Source organism: Leptinotarsa decemlineata, unplaced genomic scaffold, assembly GCF_025532065.1.
Source record: "Leptinotarsa decemlineata unplaced genomic scaffold, Ldec_3_MD MMD2_tig00004839_RagTag_RagTag, whole genome shotgun sequence".
In the NCBI taxonomy this organism is placed as follows: Eukaryota; Metazoa; Arthropoda; class Insecta; order Coleoptera; family Chrysomelidae; genus Leptinotarsa; species Leptinotarsa decemlineata.
In genome coordinates this window covers 599,095-619,285 of record NW_027412612.1, presented here as the reverse complement: position 1 = coordinate 619,285, position 20,191 = coordinate 599,095, and the positions used below count along the sequence as shown (strand labels likewise).

The 20,191-nt window shown below is 31.8% G+C and overlaps 3 protein-coding genes across 3 annotated transcripts in view; 1 reads left to right on the top strand and 2 right to left on the bottom strand.

Annotated features, from left to right (window-relative positions):
* Positions 1–5,717: 5,717 nt before the first annotated feature.
* On the bottom strand, positions 5,718–11,275 carry LOC141484160 (uncharacterized). The gene has a single exon (XM_074179251.1). The coding sequence runs from the start codon at positions 8,252–8,254 to the stop codon at positions 5,804–5,806; it is 2,451 nt and encodes an 816-aa protein (XP_074035352.1). The 5' UTR covers positions 8,255–11,275; the 3' UTR covers positions 5,718–5,803.
* A 3,205-nt stretch (positions 11,276–14,480) lies between these two features.
* Positions 14,481–20,191, bottom strand: part of LOC141484161 (uncharacterized) — a 59,352-nt gene continuing 53,641 nt past the window's right edge. The window contains exon 3 of the transcript XR_012466510.1: positions 14,481–14,615. The gene's annotated coding sequence lies outside the window, so the exon portion shown is untranslated. The remainder of the gene's footprint in view (positions 14,616–20,191) is intronic.
* Positions 14,550–20,191, top strand: part of LOC111512544 (protein fem-1 homolog CG6966) — a 452,752-nt gene continuing 447,110 nt past the window's right edge. Inside the window, exon 1 of the mRNA XM_074179254.1 lies at positions 14,550–14,753. Coding sequence (XP_074035355.1) covers positions 14,694–14,753 — 60 coding nt within the window. The 5' untranslated portion in view covers positions 14,550–14,693. The remainder of the gene's footprint in view (positions 14,754–20,191) is intronic.

Below are 20,191 nucleotides of genomic sequence, written 5' to 3'. Positions count from 1 at the left end.
AAAAATTATGCTCTCTTCGTCATTGACTATTGGAGAAGAAATCCTAGTCTGAAAATGAGTACTGTCAACATTGAACGTTGACTTTAAAACTACTGTATGAAATCCGGCAGATGCTAAGGCTCATTACATCATTATTCATAATAGTATTATTGAACAACTTCTATTGAGCGAAGTTGTAGGAAGAATATCACAATAACCGAGGGTCTGTAGATGTCAGTAAGTCAGTAGGCAAGATATTGTGGGGTATTCTTGATTTTCAGGAATTTCACCCAGTAAGTGAATTTGCGGAAAGTTTTTAATACAAATACGAAAAACGAAAATTCAATAATTCAATAGTATAAGGCCAGATCAATATGATCAAGAGTTTCGACAATATGACATTGGAGATAATCATGATACCATATTATGAAACTTTCCACACATAATATTCTATAGTCAACATATTTCAGTGTTAACTAAAGACGATATAAGATCTGATAGGAAAGTCAATTTCAATGGTTCTTCGAAATACACCAATATAATCAAACGGGTGTTTCACCTTCAAAAGAAATACAAAGAAAAAATGGGAATCATATTATAAAGGTGATGCCTGAAGAAATCATTCAAAAAAAATTCAGAAGAAAATGATCCAAACATTCTAGTGCGCTTAATAAAAAAAAATACAAAAATGGGAATGATAGACATATAGATGATGTCTGGAGGAGATATTCATAAGAAATTCAGAAGAAAATGATGCAAACATTCTAGTGCGTGTATTGAGAAATGAGAAAAAAACAAAGAAATGTTACTCGAAAATAAGAATAATTCGATTTTCGAAGCTATTCATAACTCAGTGCAATTTGCATATTTTTTTGGTTACTATATTTTCATCTAATATTAACGTACAGCCGAAGTTACTGAAACTAAAATTTAGAAATATACAGGTAGGTTCTTTTTATAGCGTAAATAAGCATCGGGAAAGGTAATCAGGAGTTTTCACTCCCAAGGGATAAAAATGAGGGTTCAAAGATTGTATTGAATTTCGTCAGTTTTGAAGTTGTAAACTTGGAATCTTGGGTTGACAAAAAAATATTCTAACTATTTTTTCAAAATGGTCTGTCACGATACTCAATATGACAAACCAAATTCTACGCGGGCGAAGCCGCGGGCCACAACTAGTTGGTAATTGATACCACCACACTATGCAAGACTCTAGAAAATAAAAATTTTAAAATTAGTATGAAATCTGAAAATACAATTGAAAATCATTCATTCACGAGAATAAAAACAAAAACACCAAAAGACCTGAAATCCAATATTGTCTATAAAATACCATGTGCTGAATGTGAGAAAATATATATATATATATATATATATATATATATATATAGGGCAAACAGGCAGGTATCTCAAACAAAGAATTACTGAACATAGCAGGGATTGTAAAAATATACACAACCCACTAAAAACAATGAAGAATCGTAGTAGCCTTGCAGAACATTGCAAATCGTTCCTTCATACTTTTGATTTTGAGTCAGTCAGTATTATAGGACAACAGACGATACTAAAAAAAGACTCCTGAACGAAATTATTGAAATAACAAAACATGGAACAAAATGCGTTAACAAAAGGTCGTATATTGAAAACTTACACACCTCATATTTCAATCTAATAGAAAAAATCGAACAATAACTAACTTTGGAATCATTAACCGACTTCTTTTTCCAAATACAATTCTCATTTCTTTCCTGGGTTTTTTTGAATTATAAAGAACGATTTACAGACATCTTTCAGGAACCTGTGTACGTATTTATATTTTATGTCGAAATTATTCACTTCACCCTTCAATATGGCGAAATTATTCACTTCACCATTCAACTCGGAAAGCCGCCCTAAATGTAAGTACTCATCAACGTTGTTTTTTTGTAAAGTGTTCGAAACGTTTATTATTTTTTAACCATTGTTATATTACATAACTTATTTTGTTTCTAACAGAACTGCTTTGTAAATTTCCATTTTAATATGTATGTCTTGTTTTTATACTTCAGAGTCCTGAAGATGAAACACCAAAATTTCGAAACGTCGACAATTTAAAAATTTTTCTTCAACATTTTGACCGAATTCCCGCCAACTTGACAATCAAAATCATATTCAACGGTCGCCATCCTATTCAAATAGATATAATGTAAGAACAATTTTTTGAACTACCAACACATTTATATCTCTTTTAACCAGGGCCGTAGCGAAACTTTGGAGAATATGAAAGCCGAGGGATGAGTTACTACTATAATGAATTAATTTTCTTACTTAGCTATCCAAAGATTGCCTGAATGCTGATGCCCGTTAAGGTATGCACAAGCAAAAATAAATTTTGGTAATTATAAAAATAATAATGAGAATTATTCTACTTTGGACCAAAGTCCTTGGTCTTCCACCATATCCACCATGTATAGGAATATTCAATACAAATGAAAGGAAACAACACTTTAATAATATTGTGCTTATTGTTTTCTACTATTATTTTTTCTATCTTCACGGCCCGAAATTTCCCAACTTTTCCAAGTCCAAAAAACAGTGAAAAGTTGGGAATTTTGTAAAATTGTCACTTCAAAATTTGTGGACTGTTCAGGACTGTTTTCTTACTTGGGAGAAATTAAACTTTTTTGAAGTTTTCAAACAACTTAGAATTTCAAAGTATGTGGTCTCCAAGTTATGCATGTTGGGAAATCCCAACCTTCTCCTGAATCTTTCCCTTTCCTTATTACCTCTCCCTTTCTTTTCTCTCATTTTTATTTTCCTAATTTTTATTCCTTTTGTTACTATTATTTTTTTCTATCTTAACGGCCAAAAATTTCCCACTTTTCCCAATTCTTTCCCAAGTCAAAAAAGCAAGGAGGAGGCTCCCCCCATCCCCCCCCATGGGACGGCCCTGCTTTTAACACAATACTCAAAATACCGTTCTAAAAACGAAATATTCTTCTTACAATATACGTTGTTCCTGTGGAAAAAGTTATATAGTTGAAACTTAAAGACCTCTAGATGTGAGAAAAAATGAACATCGTGAATATATAACACAACTTGACAATAAATTATATTTCAATAATCACATCGAATACTTCTGCACTTCTCTGAAAAAAACGTATTTTGCCTTCTTAACAATGCAATCAAATTTTTTGAGATATAATTTCTTGGATATATACTATGGTCTAGTGTATTCTAAACTAAATATAAATATAACCATTTGGGGACACTCATCAGAAATAAATAGAATATTTATAATGCAAAAACGTTTCATTAGAATAATTTTTGATCCCAAATACAGAGAATCTTGTAAGAAGACATTCCAAGACAAAAAATGTTCACATTACCATGTATTTATCTTTACAAATTATTAAACTACGTTCGTGTACATTCCCATTTGCTAACAAGAAATTAGGAAATTCACTCTCATCAAACGAGACGGAGAAACGACTTCCATCAGGTAAAAATAAACCGTAATGAGTACAAAGGTTCGCCACTTTATGCCGGGGCAAAATATTTTAATTTATTACCACACAGCATCAGAAGTGAAACAAATATTCTCAAATTCAAGAAAAAAGTCAGAGACTTTTTGGTAACAAGTTGTTTTTATTCCTTGGAAGAGTATGAAAATAATATTTTTGTGTAACATGTGTTGTTATTGATGTAAGTGATATTGGATAAAATATCTTTTGTAAAATGTGACGTGTCATATATACATTCTTGTATCAAAAATGATGAATAAATTTGATTTGATTTGATTTGATCGGGACAGATCGGGGATAGCAGAGCATATTTCAAAATCATATGATGATGATGTTATGTGAAACACAAAGCATAACCAAAGAAAGTCATGAAGAAAAATTAGAAAACTCAAAGTATCCGTATATATTCTTTTCAGCAGGTGACAAGTGCATTTCAAATACCTCTGTGGAAATGAATTGTACCTAGTTGCCATTGCTAAGACGAGAGGTTGAAAACGGAAGTATAAACTTCAACTGAATTCTTAAAAAAACACCCAGTATATGCATTTATGTAGACTATCGCATATGGCATAGACATTTTATTTTTATGGCATGTGTCAGAAGAACTGAAGCTATTTACAATAATATGTGGTGAAAGTTTCAAAGTATATATTGAGTTTTGATCACGGAAAAAGATCATTTTTCGAAACGTCGACCACTGAAAAAAGCTAATTTTTTTCAGTTGATATTTCTCTAAATTTATAGGCTCTAAATTTATAGTTTCTGATTAATTGGACTTTTTAGTGCTTTATATGTATAACGCCGTAACTTTTCAGGTGAACTTTTCAGTTTGTCCTTTATTACCCCTTAGCAGATTATCTATTGATTAGGCTTTGTTATTATCATTATTGATAAAATACTGATCGGAAATAGACAATTGGTGAAAATCAATCAATGATCATTATTCACTTGTATGTAATCACTGAAGGTTTTATGAGTTCGTAAATAGGGAAAGTAGTGTGCCCCACTAAAAAAATAAAAAAAAAAACTCCTCTCTTGCATTTCTTTCACCAACTCTTCACTTTCTAACGCTACAATATGCATACAAATTATCGTTCTCATCGGCTGTTTCCCGTTTCTGTTGAATATACATCTTCTAATGAGAAAATGATATATGAAAATTGAAATTATGAACTGAAAATGATCGTAATTGATCGCAGTTGTTGAGCTAGTATAGTAATTACTGAAAATTTGTGATGTGGAATGAACAAAACTGAAGAATAGTTTTGAAAATTGAAAATAATATTGTATGTTAAGTTTTAAAAGTTTTAACCCACTTCATGTGATTATCATTTAGTTCTGAAGTTGACTCGAATTTTAAAAAGTGTGCGTGTTATCACATCATTATCAATTTACTTCATTTTCCAACCCCTCTTCCACCGAGAAAAAACATTCACCCTATTGTAAAGAGAAAACGTGTCGAGGTTTTTGTAAAACCCTTGAAAATCTTGTACTAAATTGTATCTCTTATTGTTAACATGGATTCTAATGAAGTATCGACCGTTCTTTTAAATTTGTCATTTTCCCAGACTTCATTTGACTATTTGAATAATAATACTTATTATGAGTACAGTTTGATGAGACTTCCATCCAGAAGTTGATAGATCCAGCTCGTCTTCGAAAAATTACCATGATTTCTAAGTTTGTCTTTCTGCAATGTCTATACACTTTTGTTAACTTGTAATATATGCTGATTGATAAATTGTGAAGTAAATAAATCATGTGTAGTGTTTGTTGAATTCAAGACTGTTAATTACAATTAGAATTTTTTTCATTTTTGTACTACTCAAACATGTATTTTTTTATATATTCTATAATCGCTATATAGGTGTTCCTTTTTTTTCAATCGCATAGTGAATGAAAATCAACCCCTTCATTCGAGCTATATTGAAAAAAGTATTACAAGGTAAGTTTACATGATTGGTAACACTATCACATAATTAGTTTTTCTGTACTACGTAACAATTACTTCTGGAAGATGAGTGTGTGATCTTTTGTTCGATATTGCCAATTCATAAAGGGAGTTCATTAGGATTTTTGAGTACAATCAGATTTTTTCTTTGATTTCATACTTCATAAAAATGTATTTTGTTATAAATTTAAAATTGCTATTTATTCTTTATTTTTCATTATAAATAAATAAAAATAAAATATTTATTAATCCTTCCAACTATTGTTAACAATAGATAGAATAAGTCAAAAACAGTGTCATTAAGTTTTAATTGACAAACAGGACAAGCACAATGATGACTAACATATACTATGTAAAATACACTTCGATATCATCTCAAAATTGAAAAGTATAATTCAAATTCCTCAACAGTATAGAAACATTCTCTGATAAGGAGTTCCCTAAGTCTATACTTAAAAACCGCCAGGGATCCCGCGTATTTTATTTCTTTCGGAAGACAGTTAAAAAAACGGCAGCCTGCATTGATGGGAGATTTTTTGTAATAGGAGTGTTTGGGCTTGTTCAATTTGATATCATTTTTATTTCTGGTATTGTAAGAATGTGAATCACTATCAATGGGAAATGAATGTTTGTTATTGAAAATATATGATAATAGTTTCATTAAATAAATTGATGTAACCGTGAGGATCCGTTTAGTTTTGAAAACCTGTCTGCATGATTGGCGACTACTAATGTTAAAGATAAGCCTTATAATTATTTTCTGAGCAACAAAAATTCTTGTTATGTCTGATGCCTGACCCCATACTATAATATTGTAGGAAATTGCGGAATACACAAATGCATAGTAAACCTGTAATAATGAATCTGTGTTCAAAATATTTCTTAGTGTTGCCAAAATATAAAAGCTTTTGTTGATTTTTTCACATACTATTTGTATTTGATCTTCCCATGTTAGGTTACAATCTATAAGCGTTCCTAAGAATTTAGATGAAGTGGAGGTTTCAACAATATTATTATTGACTTCGAAGGTGAAATTAGAAGGTATTCCATGTTTTGTGTGAAACTCAATTATTACTGTCTTACTTTGATTCATTATTAGTGTATTCTGCATACAGTAATCCGCAAAATCTTTCAAAACTGAGTCAGTTTTCTGCTGTAGTCTTTGGCGATCAGTGTCAGACACCACAATAGAGGTGTCATCAGCATACATGAAAACTCTACCGTCCTTTATGTTATGAGGCAAGTCATTGACATAAGTAAGGAAGATCAAGGGACCCATGACACTTCCCTGCGGTGTTCCAAGATCTAAATCGTATTCCTTCGATTTGGTTTCACCGATTCTCACGATGATCTTCCGATCTTCAAGAAAGGACGTTATCCAGTCGTTCACTGGGCCACGTAGACCTAGGTTGTTGATTTTTTCGGAGACGAAATTACGATTAACCGTGTCGAATGTCCGCGTTAGGTCAAACGATATGACAACTACATACTCATTTTTGTCCATCAGATCATTAATGTGTTGGACAAGTTCTGTTATGGCTGTTTCGGTAGATAGGCCAGGGCGGAAACCATGCTGGAAATCAGTAATTATTTTATGCTTTGTGAAGAAATCTGTAATTCTTTTGCAAATGATTTTTTCAATGATTTTGGAAAATATGCTCAGGAGAGCAATTGGGCGGTAGTTCTCTATGTTGCTCGTATCACCTTTTTTGAATATGGGAATGATGGCAGCCGATTTCAGAACACTAGGAAAAGTGCCTGAATTCACTGATAGGTTTATAATGCCAGCAAGGTATTGTGATATAATACAAGCACACTTTTTTATTATATCAACCGGGACTTCATCTAATCCAGTGGATTTTTTATTAGATAAGTTAGCGATAACTTCTTCAACTTCCTCTTTAGTGGCCGATATGAATACAAGAGAATTACTCATGCTGTTGGAGGTTGTGCACGACTTCGATATATTATTTCCGAAATGTTCAGTCATCTTTTTTTCAATAACAGTGGATAGGTAGTTGCCAAATAGATCTGTGATAATCTTTGGATCCGTGATTAAATGACCTTCATAAGAGATTTCTAATTGTTTCTGTTTTTTGGATTTCCCTGTAAAATCATTTGTGATAGTCCAGATTGCTTTGGATTTATTGCTGGATTTTTTTATTTTGTTGTCGTAGAATTCGCGTTTTTCTTTTTTAATATTTTTATCCACTTCTTTTTTCATTTTTATATAGTGAGTTTTAATTTCAATATCATCAGTTCTTTTCCTCAACCAGTCTAAGTGTTTTAGATTTTCTAAGTCCTTTTTCAATTTGTCTGATAAGATTATTTTATCCGAAAAGTTTCGATTTTTAGCTACCTTCCTTTTTTTTGAGAAGGCTAAATCAAAGCACCATAAAAAATTTCCTAAGAAGAGTTCGTAGGTCTCATCTACATTGCTCATTTTAGTGGATGGCATATTGCGCATTGTCTTCTCAAGGTGAAAACAGAATTCATTTACAGAGGCGTCATCGAAGCTACGGTAGGTATAGTACGGGTTTTCTATTTCAATTTTATTCTCAATATCAATATGAAGAGTAATATCAGTTATTTGAGCGTGATGGTCAGATAGACCTGGATCAAAGTTAATTACTTTGGTTAGTTCAGGGTGACTAGTAACAACAACATCAATACATGAAAAACTAGTTTTGTTATTGATAGTAAAAATTCTAGTGTAATTATTAATCATAGATGACATTCCGAAGGAGCTGAAAATATCAGTTAGGATTCTCGATTCATTTTTTTTTCCTTTCATATCGATGTTAAGATCTCCACAGAGCATCAAATAGGTGAAAGAGCTGAATGCCTTCGTTAGTAGCTGGGATAGCTGATCATAAAAAATTTGTAGATCACCGCCTGGTGGCCTATATATATTCACCACGCAACATTTTTTATTGATTGATATTGCAGAGCATTCGATTATATTTTCAATGGAATAATTATTTAAAAATCCTACTGATTCAGAATACGAGACTAGATCATTTCTTACAAATATGATAGAGCCTCCATGTATGTGATATGTGATGAAAGCTACTTACAACGGTATAATTGTTAATATGGATGTTTTCGATTTGTTCATTTTTTGTCAACCAGTGTTCACAAAAACATAAACATGTTGGGTCATACTGGTATAGTAGTGGTTCAATAAGGTTCAATTTATTCGATAAACACTGGATATTGAGGCTTAGGATACGTACGTTCCTTTTGTAGTTTGAGTTACTACAGTGAGTCATCGAGTCAGTCGGTGCGAGGTGTCGTGTCGGGTATTTGCATTTCGGAAGGTAAGCTACAGATGATGAATTTGGGATAATTTGGGATACAAAAAATTCTGAGAATCAGTTTCTTCCGAAAGAGAAGTGCATGGATCTCTCTCTAACTCAAGAGACTGCTCATCGATACAAGTGAGCTCGGAATTATCAGACGGTTTTACAAAAATTAGGTTCTTAGGTAAAAAAATAGATTGTAATACAATTAAATCGATTAGATTATCAGTTATCTCCCGTTTCCTTAAGCTATAACGACAATCGTTGGTGTTCAAGAATAAGACTTGACCTTCCATGTAGCAGTTCAATTTGGCAGCGTAATTACTCAGTTTGTCGTTGAATGTTTTAATCAAATTGTTGATCTTCCCAAGAGATTCGACATACCCACACAGCACCAGATATTCATGGAATATTCTCTGTATATCATAAAACGAACGTATATATTCCAAATATTCGTAGAATATTCTTGGAATATATACATATGCCTTTAGAATATTCATAGAATATGCTTGAATGAATATGGCAGGATTATTCCCGAAAGAATGTGCATAGAATGTCTATAAATGGATTATTCTCCCTTGAATATTCTAAGAATATTGTCGATCGAATATACCATATGGTATATTCTTAAAATATATCCCCACGGTATATGTTGGAATATTCTATACAATGGAATTTTGAATTATCTTATAATAACGTATTCAAATAATTGAATATTATTAGAAACAAAAATATTTGAAGATCTTAATCGAATGCATAACCTAATGTATATAACCCTGATGGTGTTAACCAGTTTTTGAACTCAACGCGAAGATTCTGGATGAATTGCTCCAACAGCAACTGTTGGAAACGACAAAAAAATTTGAATGGGCTAATAAATGAACCAATTGCATCAATAAATTGGTTAATTCTCATCCTATTTGTCTTTTTGTATTTGAAATTATTTAATTACAAAGCGAAAAATCCTGGAAACAGAGAAATGGGGAAGTGAAGAATTGGAGTAAACGTTTCTCATTGGTCAATTGAAGTGTAGCGCGCGACAGTCGAATAAGCTCTGTGAAAGCGGCTGTCCCTTAATACTTGGTACCTTTGCGTTAAATTCGACATTTGATTCAACATGGCGGTTGACGTGGCAGGTTCGCGTGTGTAATGCATGGTGTGTTGGTGTTATTATCAAAGTATAATTCTGTCACGTTCAGTGTACCATTTATAATTTGGGGTTGTCCAATTTGCAGTACAGCGAATAGTTTGATTTTGGATCTTCAAACAGGAGAGTTGCATATATTCAGTCTTCAAGAAAAGTAAGTATAAAATGCAATATTATCGATAGTAAAGTCATGGTGATTAACCTATTATACCTCATTTTAGGTTCGAGGAGAGTTGGTGTGTGGGATTTGTTGGTTTGACTAAGTACATGTTTGAACTAGAGTGATTTCAGTTGTGTATCTTCAATAGAGAAAAGTAAGTGAATGACACATTCTTTTGTATCATTTGTTTTAATAATTTTTATCACTCGTTTTCAAGATAGTATCAATTTGCCCAAAAGGAAACAGAGTGGTACCTGGTACAGGCAAGTGCGCCAAGGAACTGAAAACGTAATGAGTACTTTTCAACAAGACAATGCAAATTGCTCTCCAAGTCATAAAATGTTGTAAATGTTCATGAGTAACCTATGCGAAAAATATCTATTTGATTTTTATTCCAGTTTTATTCAAATAGTGATAATGAAAGTTAATGTACATTTTGTTCCAGGTATTACTATTGAAACACTGGCTGATGCATTGTTGGACAAATATAAGGAAAACTATTCTAGTGAGCAAAGTTTGGATGACTTTAAGTAAGTGAAATTCATTGAAGAATCCATCATACCACTCATTTTGAATACTTCATTTGTGGGTTTATTTTTGTAAGTGAGAAACCTAACCTAACCTATTTCTTGATGTAATTCATTTTTTTTTTCAATGAAATGATATATTTATTATTTTTTAATTAGTGCTGATGAATTCACAGATTTGTTATTTTAGCATATTTTTTAGTATACATTTGTTTGAGAGTAGGAACATCCTAATTTGAATACATTTCTAATATTTGTATTATGACAGTATTCAGAAATATTTTATTCAGTGAATAAATATTTTGAATTAGATTTTTTATTTTTAATATTGGTTGAAACGTCAAATATTTCAGTGTATATTGTTTTTAAAATATATTTGTTTATGAATATTATGTATTTTATTACTTGTGTGAATCTTGCATCAAAATGCAATATATACATGCCTAATAGCGTTTACTCGTCACATTCTTGGAATATTCCAAATATTCCTAGAATATTCATAAAATGTATTTAAAGAATAATCTATGGTGTTTCCCTATTGTATATTCCTACAATAAACTAAGAATATCCTGAATATTTTATGAATATTCCTCGGGTTCTATTCCTGGAATATTCTTAATAGAATATACCTTACATATTCTAAGAATATTATAAGATATTCCAAGAATATTCCCTAGGAATATTCTTAAAATATATCAAAGGTTCGCCAGGAGCACTTCCAGGGAATATTCTCCAGAAGATATATATATATATATATATATATATATATATATATATATATATATATATATATCCATGGCATAATACAATATCCTTGAATGTATATTCATGAAATATACCTGGAATATCTATTGCTATGTGGGTATGGCACACCAGCCAAAACTATATTTGTATGGCCGCAACTTTTAATTTTCTCATTCAAATCTCGGAAGGAAGGGTGCTTTCTTGCTTTATAATCATTTGAACCGGCAATTATTATTATAAAATCATTTAGTGTAAAATCCCTAGCTAAGTTACTCATATCTACGATAACATTTTTGAGGAGAGCATTTGGCTTGACAATTGCTTGAATATTAATATTAATTTTTGTTGGAGGAGTTTGTAGTCTTGCCTGCAACATTGATGCCATCTTCAAACCGAATTGATCACACACTAGAAGTACTTTTCTGGCGGTATATTTTTCTTGATCACACTTATTTTTGAGTTTCAACTTTTTTTGGATTTTATCCTCGTACTGATTTTTCTTCATTTCTCCTTTTTTTTCGTTGTTATCTTTCCATATCCTTCGTTTACTTTCTCGGGTTTCTGTTGTTCAAGTTATTCCATTTTAAACATATGGAATTCATTCTTGATTTTCTTCACTTCATCGGAATATAAATCATTTTCCTTTGTCAAAACTCCGATAGAAGTCAACATATTTTTCCGCATTTCGGTTAGTTCTTTCATGTCCTCTTCAAGTTTTCTCACTTTTGATTCGTTTTCCTCATTTATTACTTGTAGTAAATATGTGTTTTCTCTCATTTTGCTTATTTCTTCATTGAGTTCACTTATTGTTTGTTGGAATTTTTGGGACTCGAGTATAAAACTCTCTTCTGCTTCACAGACTTCGTCTTCAAAATCTTCACTTCTTCTCTTGAGTTCTTTAATATACTTTTCCTTCTCTTCATTATCTCTTTTTAGAATTTGTATTTCTTTTTCGTAGTGTTCTATCCTATCAGAATCTTCCCTATCCTTCAATTCCAGTGCCATCCGCAAATGCTCTATTTCCTTATTCAGTTTAAGAAATGCATCTTCGTCACTTGGTATACGGCTTGTATTCATTACACATTTTTTTGTTTGTGAGGTAGTTTTCGGAACCTTCACTGCATTTTGAGAAGCGTTCTGGGATATATTCTGAGACCTTGTCAACCTTAGCGACATTGCTTCGAATATATTCTGTCACTTAATTTTTCATCTGTTGTTGTCTATGTTTTTTGAATATTATATTATATCGTCTGTCTACTATTCAAAATACTAGCAGGGATGTCACAAAACTGTTATGTTGCAGATATTCCAGACAATACAAATCGACCATTGGTGGTATAGAGCTTCGGTCTTCTGATTCAAGGTTGAATTGATAAAATATCTGTTGTTAACTGGTTCTTTTATGTGAACGTGCAGTAAACAAACTCATTGAGATGACTTACTATTTGTTAACAGCTATGAGTATCCACGATGAACTAGACTTTCACCTATGTCACTTCAAAGAATTTTTATGGTCTTTATTCACTATTTTACACTGAATACTATGCTACTCAATGTTGGAGGTTGTTTACCATTCCACCAGTAAGTTTTCATCCATTCGAATAATGGATGAACACCAACTCACAATTATTAGCTATCGTCTGTATGAAACAAATGCTAACAAAAGTGAAACAGTTTCTTTTATGAATACATTGAGTTATATTTCAATGTTGTTGAAAAAAGTATTTTGTTTATATTGAAATTATTTTCTTCACTACTTGGTAGCCGTCTGACTTGTCAGTGTCTACCAAGCTTCCGAAAAAAAAAAAACTGAACCGTATTTTCGGGTTAAGTATGTGTCAATTGAGATCGTGAAGCAACCATGCTACTTCACGACGTTTCGATTGTTAGTATCCACAATCGTTTTCGGGTGATGACTGGACTATTCCTTCGATAGATCACTTTTTATATGTCATTCGAACTCTTTCACCTATCCCCTCTTTCCTCTCTCAGCTTCCCGTGTTAGCGAAAATTGACCGTTTTACCGCTTGATTGAAGGTTTCCATGTGTCGCGTATCTCTACGGTTGCTTGGCTGAATGCGTCGTTGTACAACATATATGCAGCTCCTGTAAACTTCCTCTTGACCCAGTTTTCCTCCCTGTGGATGATCTCAGCTTAGAACCACTTGATGTTATGTTAATGAATCCAAACATGTTCTGCTATTGCTGATTTGCCAGTTTCTCCTAGCTGTGTGTTTCTCTTGTGCCGGCAATGGCCTCTTGGTTTCACCGATATAGGATCTACAATAATAGAAGACAGCAAGTCTCACGAAGAAGAGAAGCCGTTACAACCAGTGCTGGCTCTTCCCTACATCAGAAAATTGTCGAAACAGATAAGAAGAATTTGGTCCAAGTGCGACATAACCTAACTGAGAGGCAATGGAAAGCTCACATTGCCAAGCACAAGAGAAACCTTCAGCGGTGAGAAACCAGCAAATCGGGAATAGCAGAGCATGTTTGAAGTCGTCAACATAACATCAAGTGGATCCAAGCTGAGAGAAGCTGCATATATGTTGTACAACGACGCATTCAGTCAAGCAAGCGTAGAGATACGCAATATATTATGATAACCTTTAATCAAGCGGAAAAAAGTTCAATTTCCGCTAAACCGGTGAAGCGGAGAGATAAAAGAGGAGAGGTGAAAGCGTTCGAATGGCCTATAAATAATCATTCCTCGGAGGAATAGTGATATCATCACCCGAAGACGATTTGTGTGTACTAAAAATCGAAACGTAGTTTGAGATCTTTTTTAATGTTTATTTCATTTTTTAATTCATTTCAATTTTTTCCTAATTTTATTTCATTGTATTTCATTTCACGTTTTATTGCTTAATATAATTGTTATTTTTAGCTATCCATTTCAATATTTTAATTTTTATTTGTTTTTTCAGAGATTTCAAATTATATTACATCAAATTAGATAATGGAAGTCCGAACTAGTAAAATTCAATATAAATGATACTGTAGAACAGGGTATAGTTTGGTTTTCTCATCTTGAAAACAAATTAGTGGCTATGCTATCTTTGGTTAGTCTACTACAAAGCTGATATCGTTACGAAAAGTACATCATGTGGCCATCTCGCGGTGATACTTTGAACTTATTTAATATACCATCATCATGTCATAGTACATCTAGTAGTTGCCAGATAGAGCATTGTCGAGCATTGGCCGACGAGAATACCCGCGTTCCGTGTTCATCGGACATCGGATCTGGTGTAGAATCATTTGTCAGTGTTCCTTGTCAAATCAGCCGTGGCAGAAGGCTGCAAAGAAAATAATGAAAGTTTAGTAACTGACTCCTGTGCTTTTTGTGATTTGTTTAGTGAAAAGTGTTAGCCAAAATGGATTACAAAATAGTCGTATATAATGCAGCTCGCGATGGCAACCTCAACCGGCTAAAGGTAAATGAAAAATTGATTATTGTGACAATGACACTGGTTTGGATTTTGGCAATGCATATTTTTATGACATAATTTATGGTCAGCCGGTTTTACCTTTTCTGGTTCTGTTTTTTTTTGGTATTCTGTTGCCTACTTATCAGGTTTGTTTTTTCATTCAAGTTGACGTAGGTGTTATTTTCCGGAAAGCTACTTATAAATATATTTTGATTTTCCAGTTATCACGGTTTGTATATGTTTGTTTACTTTTGAAAAAGGAAATTAACAGGGATTTCTGCCTGGATAACTAAAAATAATGTCGCAAAACTTTCACATTTCAAAGTAATAAAGTTACAGGATTTATAATTTTCTTAGAAGCTCTTTCCATCTTTTCGCTTTCCTATATTTAACAGAACATTTATAATGGAAATTGAACAGTGAAATCATGTTTATGTATTTATTCTATCACCTGAACAATAATGTAATGTAATGAAACTAGTCTGAAATTTCAATCAACATTAATTTATTTATTTTTTATTTATCTGTCAAGTACACTACAGAATTATTATAAAATCCCAAATGGTACAAGAAAGTTTCAATTGTTGGAACCAGTCAAGCATTAGAGTTCAGTTATGAACCCAACAAGTAAAATCCTTAATATAAACTATTGTAATTGCTTAAAAATAAGTAAACCTATTTATTTTTCATTAGTCCAGTACACCACAAAATATTAATAAAATACCAAATGGAACATAAAAAAGACAAGAATAAGCTTAAAGACATTCAACACTAATGATCAATTAAATTATAAAACAAAAACGTAACTATGTCAAGTACATTACAGAATTGTAACGAAGTCCCAAATGTTATATCAATGTGCACACAAACCCTAGAGTCAAGTTATTACTTCATAATAAATAAATGTATGCATTTTCATTTGTCAAGTAGTACATTAAGTTCAAATAATAAATAAAAATTAAAAAAATAAAAATAATAATTAAGGTCTATACAGAAGTTTAATGAACAATCTCCTTATGAAGTCGTCTGATTGCCATTTTTTTGAATTTTAAACAAGACAAATGAAAAAGATCAAGTCTGAAAAGTATGTATTGAAATTTTTTTGAAGCCTACAACTTATTGCCATCAAGCCATAGTTAGTCTTGTGGAATCGCAACCCAAATGAAAAATGTGATTGCTTCTTAAGGATCTTGAGTTAACAGAAAGGCAAAGGTCATCTAAAATAGCTGAACAATTGTAGTGGAAGTTTATTATTTTATGAAGGAATAGAACCATTGCAAGTTTACGTCTGTCCTCAAGTGATAATAAATCTAATACAGACAGCCTCATTTGCGAGGTAAATCCAAAGTAGAGTAGGCCAAGTTTCCAAATTATATATTTAGAGAAGCGATTTTTTACTTTTTCAAGTCTCTCTTTATGACAACCATAAAGAGGACACCAAATAACAATATTATATTCCAAAATACTTCGAACCAGTGAAAAGTATAATGACTTTATAGCATATTCTAATATGGCTGGTATTCCTTTTTATGAATCCGAGCATTCTGAATGCTTCATTATAGATATTATTGACATGATCAATAAAGCTTAGATCTTTATCAGAAGTTATTCCCAAATCGTATAAGCTTTTGACAGTTCGAAGAGTTTCCAATGACAGGCTGTCTTATTCTATAAAATCTCAACACATTACATTTCTTAATGTTAACTTTTAGACAATTAGTATCATAGTAGGTACAAAAGCTACCTAGGTCATTCTCAATACATTCAATATCATTGGTAGATTGCACTGTTTTGAAAAACTTAAGGTCGTCCGCATACAGAGAGATATTACAGTGTTTAAACACTGATTTAACATTATTAATAAAGAGTAGAAATGATATAGGCCCAATGTGCGAACCTTGCGGAACTCCTGAAGTCACATGAATTGTTTCTGACACACTGTCAGCTATCCTCACATTCTGCGATCTACCGGAAAGGTAGGATTCAATAAATTTCAAGTATCTGCCCGTTATTCCAAGATTATTAAGTTTTAAAATTAATAGTTCATGACAAACTGAATCGAAGGCTTTAGCAAGGTCCGTGTAGATAACATCAACTTGGAACCCTTGCTCAATCTTATTTGTGATGAAGTTTTGGTAGACAGCCAAATTGGTGGCAGTAAGACTTTCCCTTGTAGAATCCATGTTGTTCATCTATTATGACGTGTTTGAAATTATTGAATATTTCATCGGTAATTAAAGATTCAAATACTTTGGGAATACAAGAAATTTTCGAGATACTCCTGAAATTCTGAATAAAATTTCTGTTTCCACTTTTGAATACTGGAGAAAGGAAAGATTTTTTTCAAACACCTGGAAAAATCCCTGTATCAAATGATCTTTAAAAAAGTATTTTAAGGGGATGTGATAAACTGTGACAGCAATTCCTTAACAATACTGGCGGAATTCCGTCAGGACCCGCGCCCTTTGAGACATCTAGGTTTTTCAATTTATTTTCAATTACCACTTCACTGAAGGTGTGGAAAGATAACGTGTTAATATCATAATTGATATGGTCTGGTACATAATTTTGAACAGGTGAATGAATCGAAAAGCAAGATTTGAAATGTACCGCAAAAGCATCGGCAATAGTTTTAGGGGTGTCAAAGTTCAACCCATTATATGTCATAATAGTAGGTAACCTTTTTATCTTTCCTCAATGAATTGAAAAATGACTAAAAATATTTGATGTTAGTAGGGATCATATTTTCTGTATTAGATAGATATAGCAGGTAACATTTATCTATATGATACTTGGTTTCCTTGCGCAACTTGGAGTATTCTTTGTAATCACAATCCAATTTAGTTTTTTTTTTAATTTCTTGAATAAGGAGTTCTTTTTTTTGATAAGTTGAATCAGAAAGGAACCGTACCATTTAGGATACTTTGAACTAGTTATATATCGCTGTGGCACAAATCGAGTAAAACCTAGAAATAAAATTTCATAAAAGGATGAAACTGCTTACTCAATTTCCGAATTAAGCTCAGATGACCAATTAATGTTGGTTAAGTAGCTGTTCAGCCCTTCGTAATCACCTTTATGAAATAAAAACACTTTTTCTCTATATCTGAATGTAGGCTGTAACATGCTTGTGAACCCCCATCTGTGATAATGAATAGTGCATCTCAATCAATTTTTCAATTAAATATTCAATCAGCCAGAAATAAAATTAATTTATTTGAAGCATTTTTAGCTGACAAAAATTTTGATATATGTTGTCTGTCTGAACATTTTTTAACAGAGGACGAAATAAATACTTTAGAGATAAGTAACTATACTGTAGTAAGCTATTTTTGTAGAAACAACATGATACACGGTGGTACTGCCATTCTGTGCACAGTTAAACTTAAAATGGAGCCTATTGAATTTCTTAAAGATTATTGTATTGAGCAAAGTATTGAAATATGTGGTGGACATATAAAATCAAGCAATACATATGTTTTATCTATATACAGATCACCTTTGGGACATTTTAAAACTTTTTTAAATACTCTAGAACAAATATTAATTAGAATAGGATCAGATAAAAATATTATTGTGGCAGGAGACTTCATGTACATTTTGGTACAAATGAAAGTGATAACATGATGTTAGGTGATATGCTAGGTACATTTGGACTAGAACAAACAATAAATGAAAATACTAGGCAACAAAATTGCATTGACAATATTTTCATTAATTTCAATCTATCATTGTATATTATAAATACATATGAAACCGATATAACAGATCACCGTGGGCAGTCTATTCACATTGCCGTGGAACCTCTAAGGAAATCACAGATACTTAAAGTGTGTCGACCAATAACTAGTCGCGGTAAGTTTATCTTCTACAAACTCATAGAAAATAACTCATGGTCTTTTATAAATAATATTGATATAACAATAGAACAAAAATTCAGTATTTTCATTGATATTCTATCCAGTGCTCTACAACAAGCTTTCCCAGAAAAAAAGTATACTGTTAAACCTCGTGAAGTAAACAATACCTGGTTCGACGACAAACTTCGGTGCAGAAGAGATCAACTGCATATGATGAATGATTTATACAAACAATTTAAAACACATGAACTTCGAATTGAGAGAAACAAATTAAATAATTTATACAAAAAAGAAATTGAGCATGCTAAAAAAATCAGTAATGATAACCTAATAAATAATTAAAAAAATAAGGCTTCGTGTATGTGGAAAATTATTAATAATAAAAGAAATCAGCCAAATGATAATAATATTGAGATTTCACCTGAAGACTTAAATAACTATTTTGTTAATGTTACACAATATTTGGTCAAGGAATTAGATCATACAAGTAGGGATTCAATGGAGATACTAAAAAAACTTAACAACATAAAAACTAAATTCACTTTCACAGATATAACTTACAATGAAGTGCGCGATATTATAAAATCTCTAAAAAACAAACCTAGCAAGGACATTTATGGTTTTAATGTAGAATTAATAAAATGTATTACAGATCTTATTGTTATATCTATATGCAAACTTATCAATTTGTGTATAAAGGAGAGCATATTTCCCTCAGTATTGAAAAAAGCTTTAATGGTGCCCATCTACAAAAAAGGAGATAAAATGAACCCATCTAACTATCGGCCCATCTCGTTGCTGCCTATAATATCAAAAATTATTGAAAAATGCATGGCATTAAAAATAGCAGATCATTTTGAATTAAATAACCTTTTTACTAATTCGCAGTATGGTTTTTGCAAGAATAGAAATACAGTATCAGGAATACTAGATCTGACAATGAAAATAACTGAAAGCTTCGAAAGTTCTGAATATATAGCTGCAGTATTCTGTGATCTGAGTAAAGCATTTGACTGTGTTTCACATGGTCTACTTATTGAAAAACTGATAGTGTACAATTTCAGCTACGAAAGCATTGAACTAATAAAAAGTTATCTGTCCAATGATTTTAAGTTTCACTCGGACATCTTCGAACAAATTAGAATCAGAAACTCTTATTTCTGTAGCATTATGGAATGAATAAAATCAAGAAGAGAATTAGTAATTCCTGTCTACTTTTTTTATTCAAGAAAAATTTTGGAGGTTAATCATAATAAGTGTAATATTGAATTACCTATCCTGTTATGCATTGGAGAAAAAACTGAAGAACCATTTTGCAAATTTTAATTTGCATGAGGAATGAGAATAATATGAAATGTTAAGATTTCATATTATTCTCATTCCTTTAAGAGGCAATACATAAGTCGGTCATTTTGTTTTCTAAACTACTACTTTTTATTTATTGTTAAATTTTTAGATTCATCTCAATGAGTATAATAATGAATTACCTGTCCTGTTATTTATTGGGAAGAAAACTGAAAAACCATTTTGCGGATAATATTTTTTTTGTTATGATTTCAAATTATTCTCATTCCTTCATAGGCA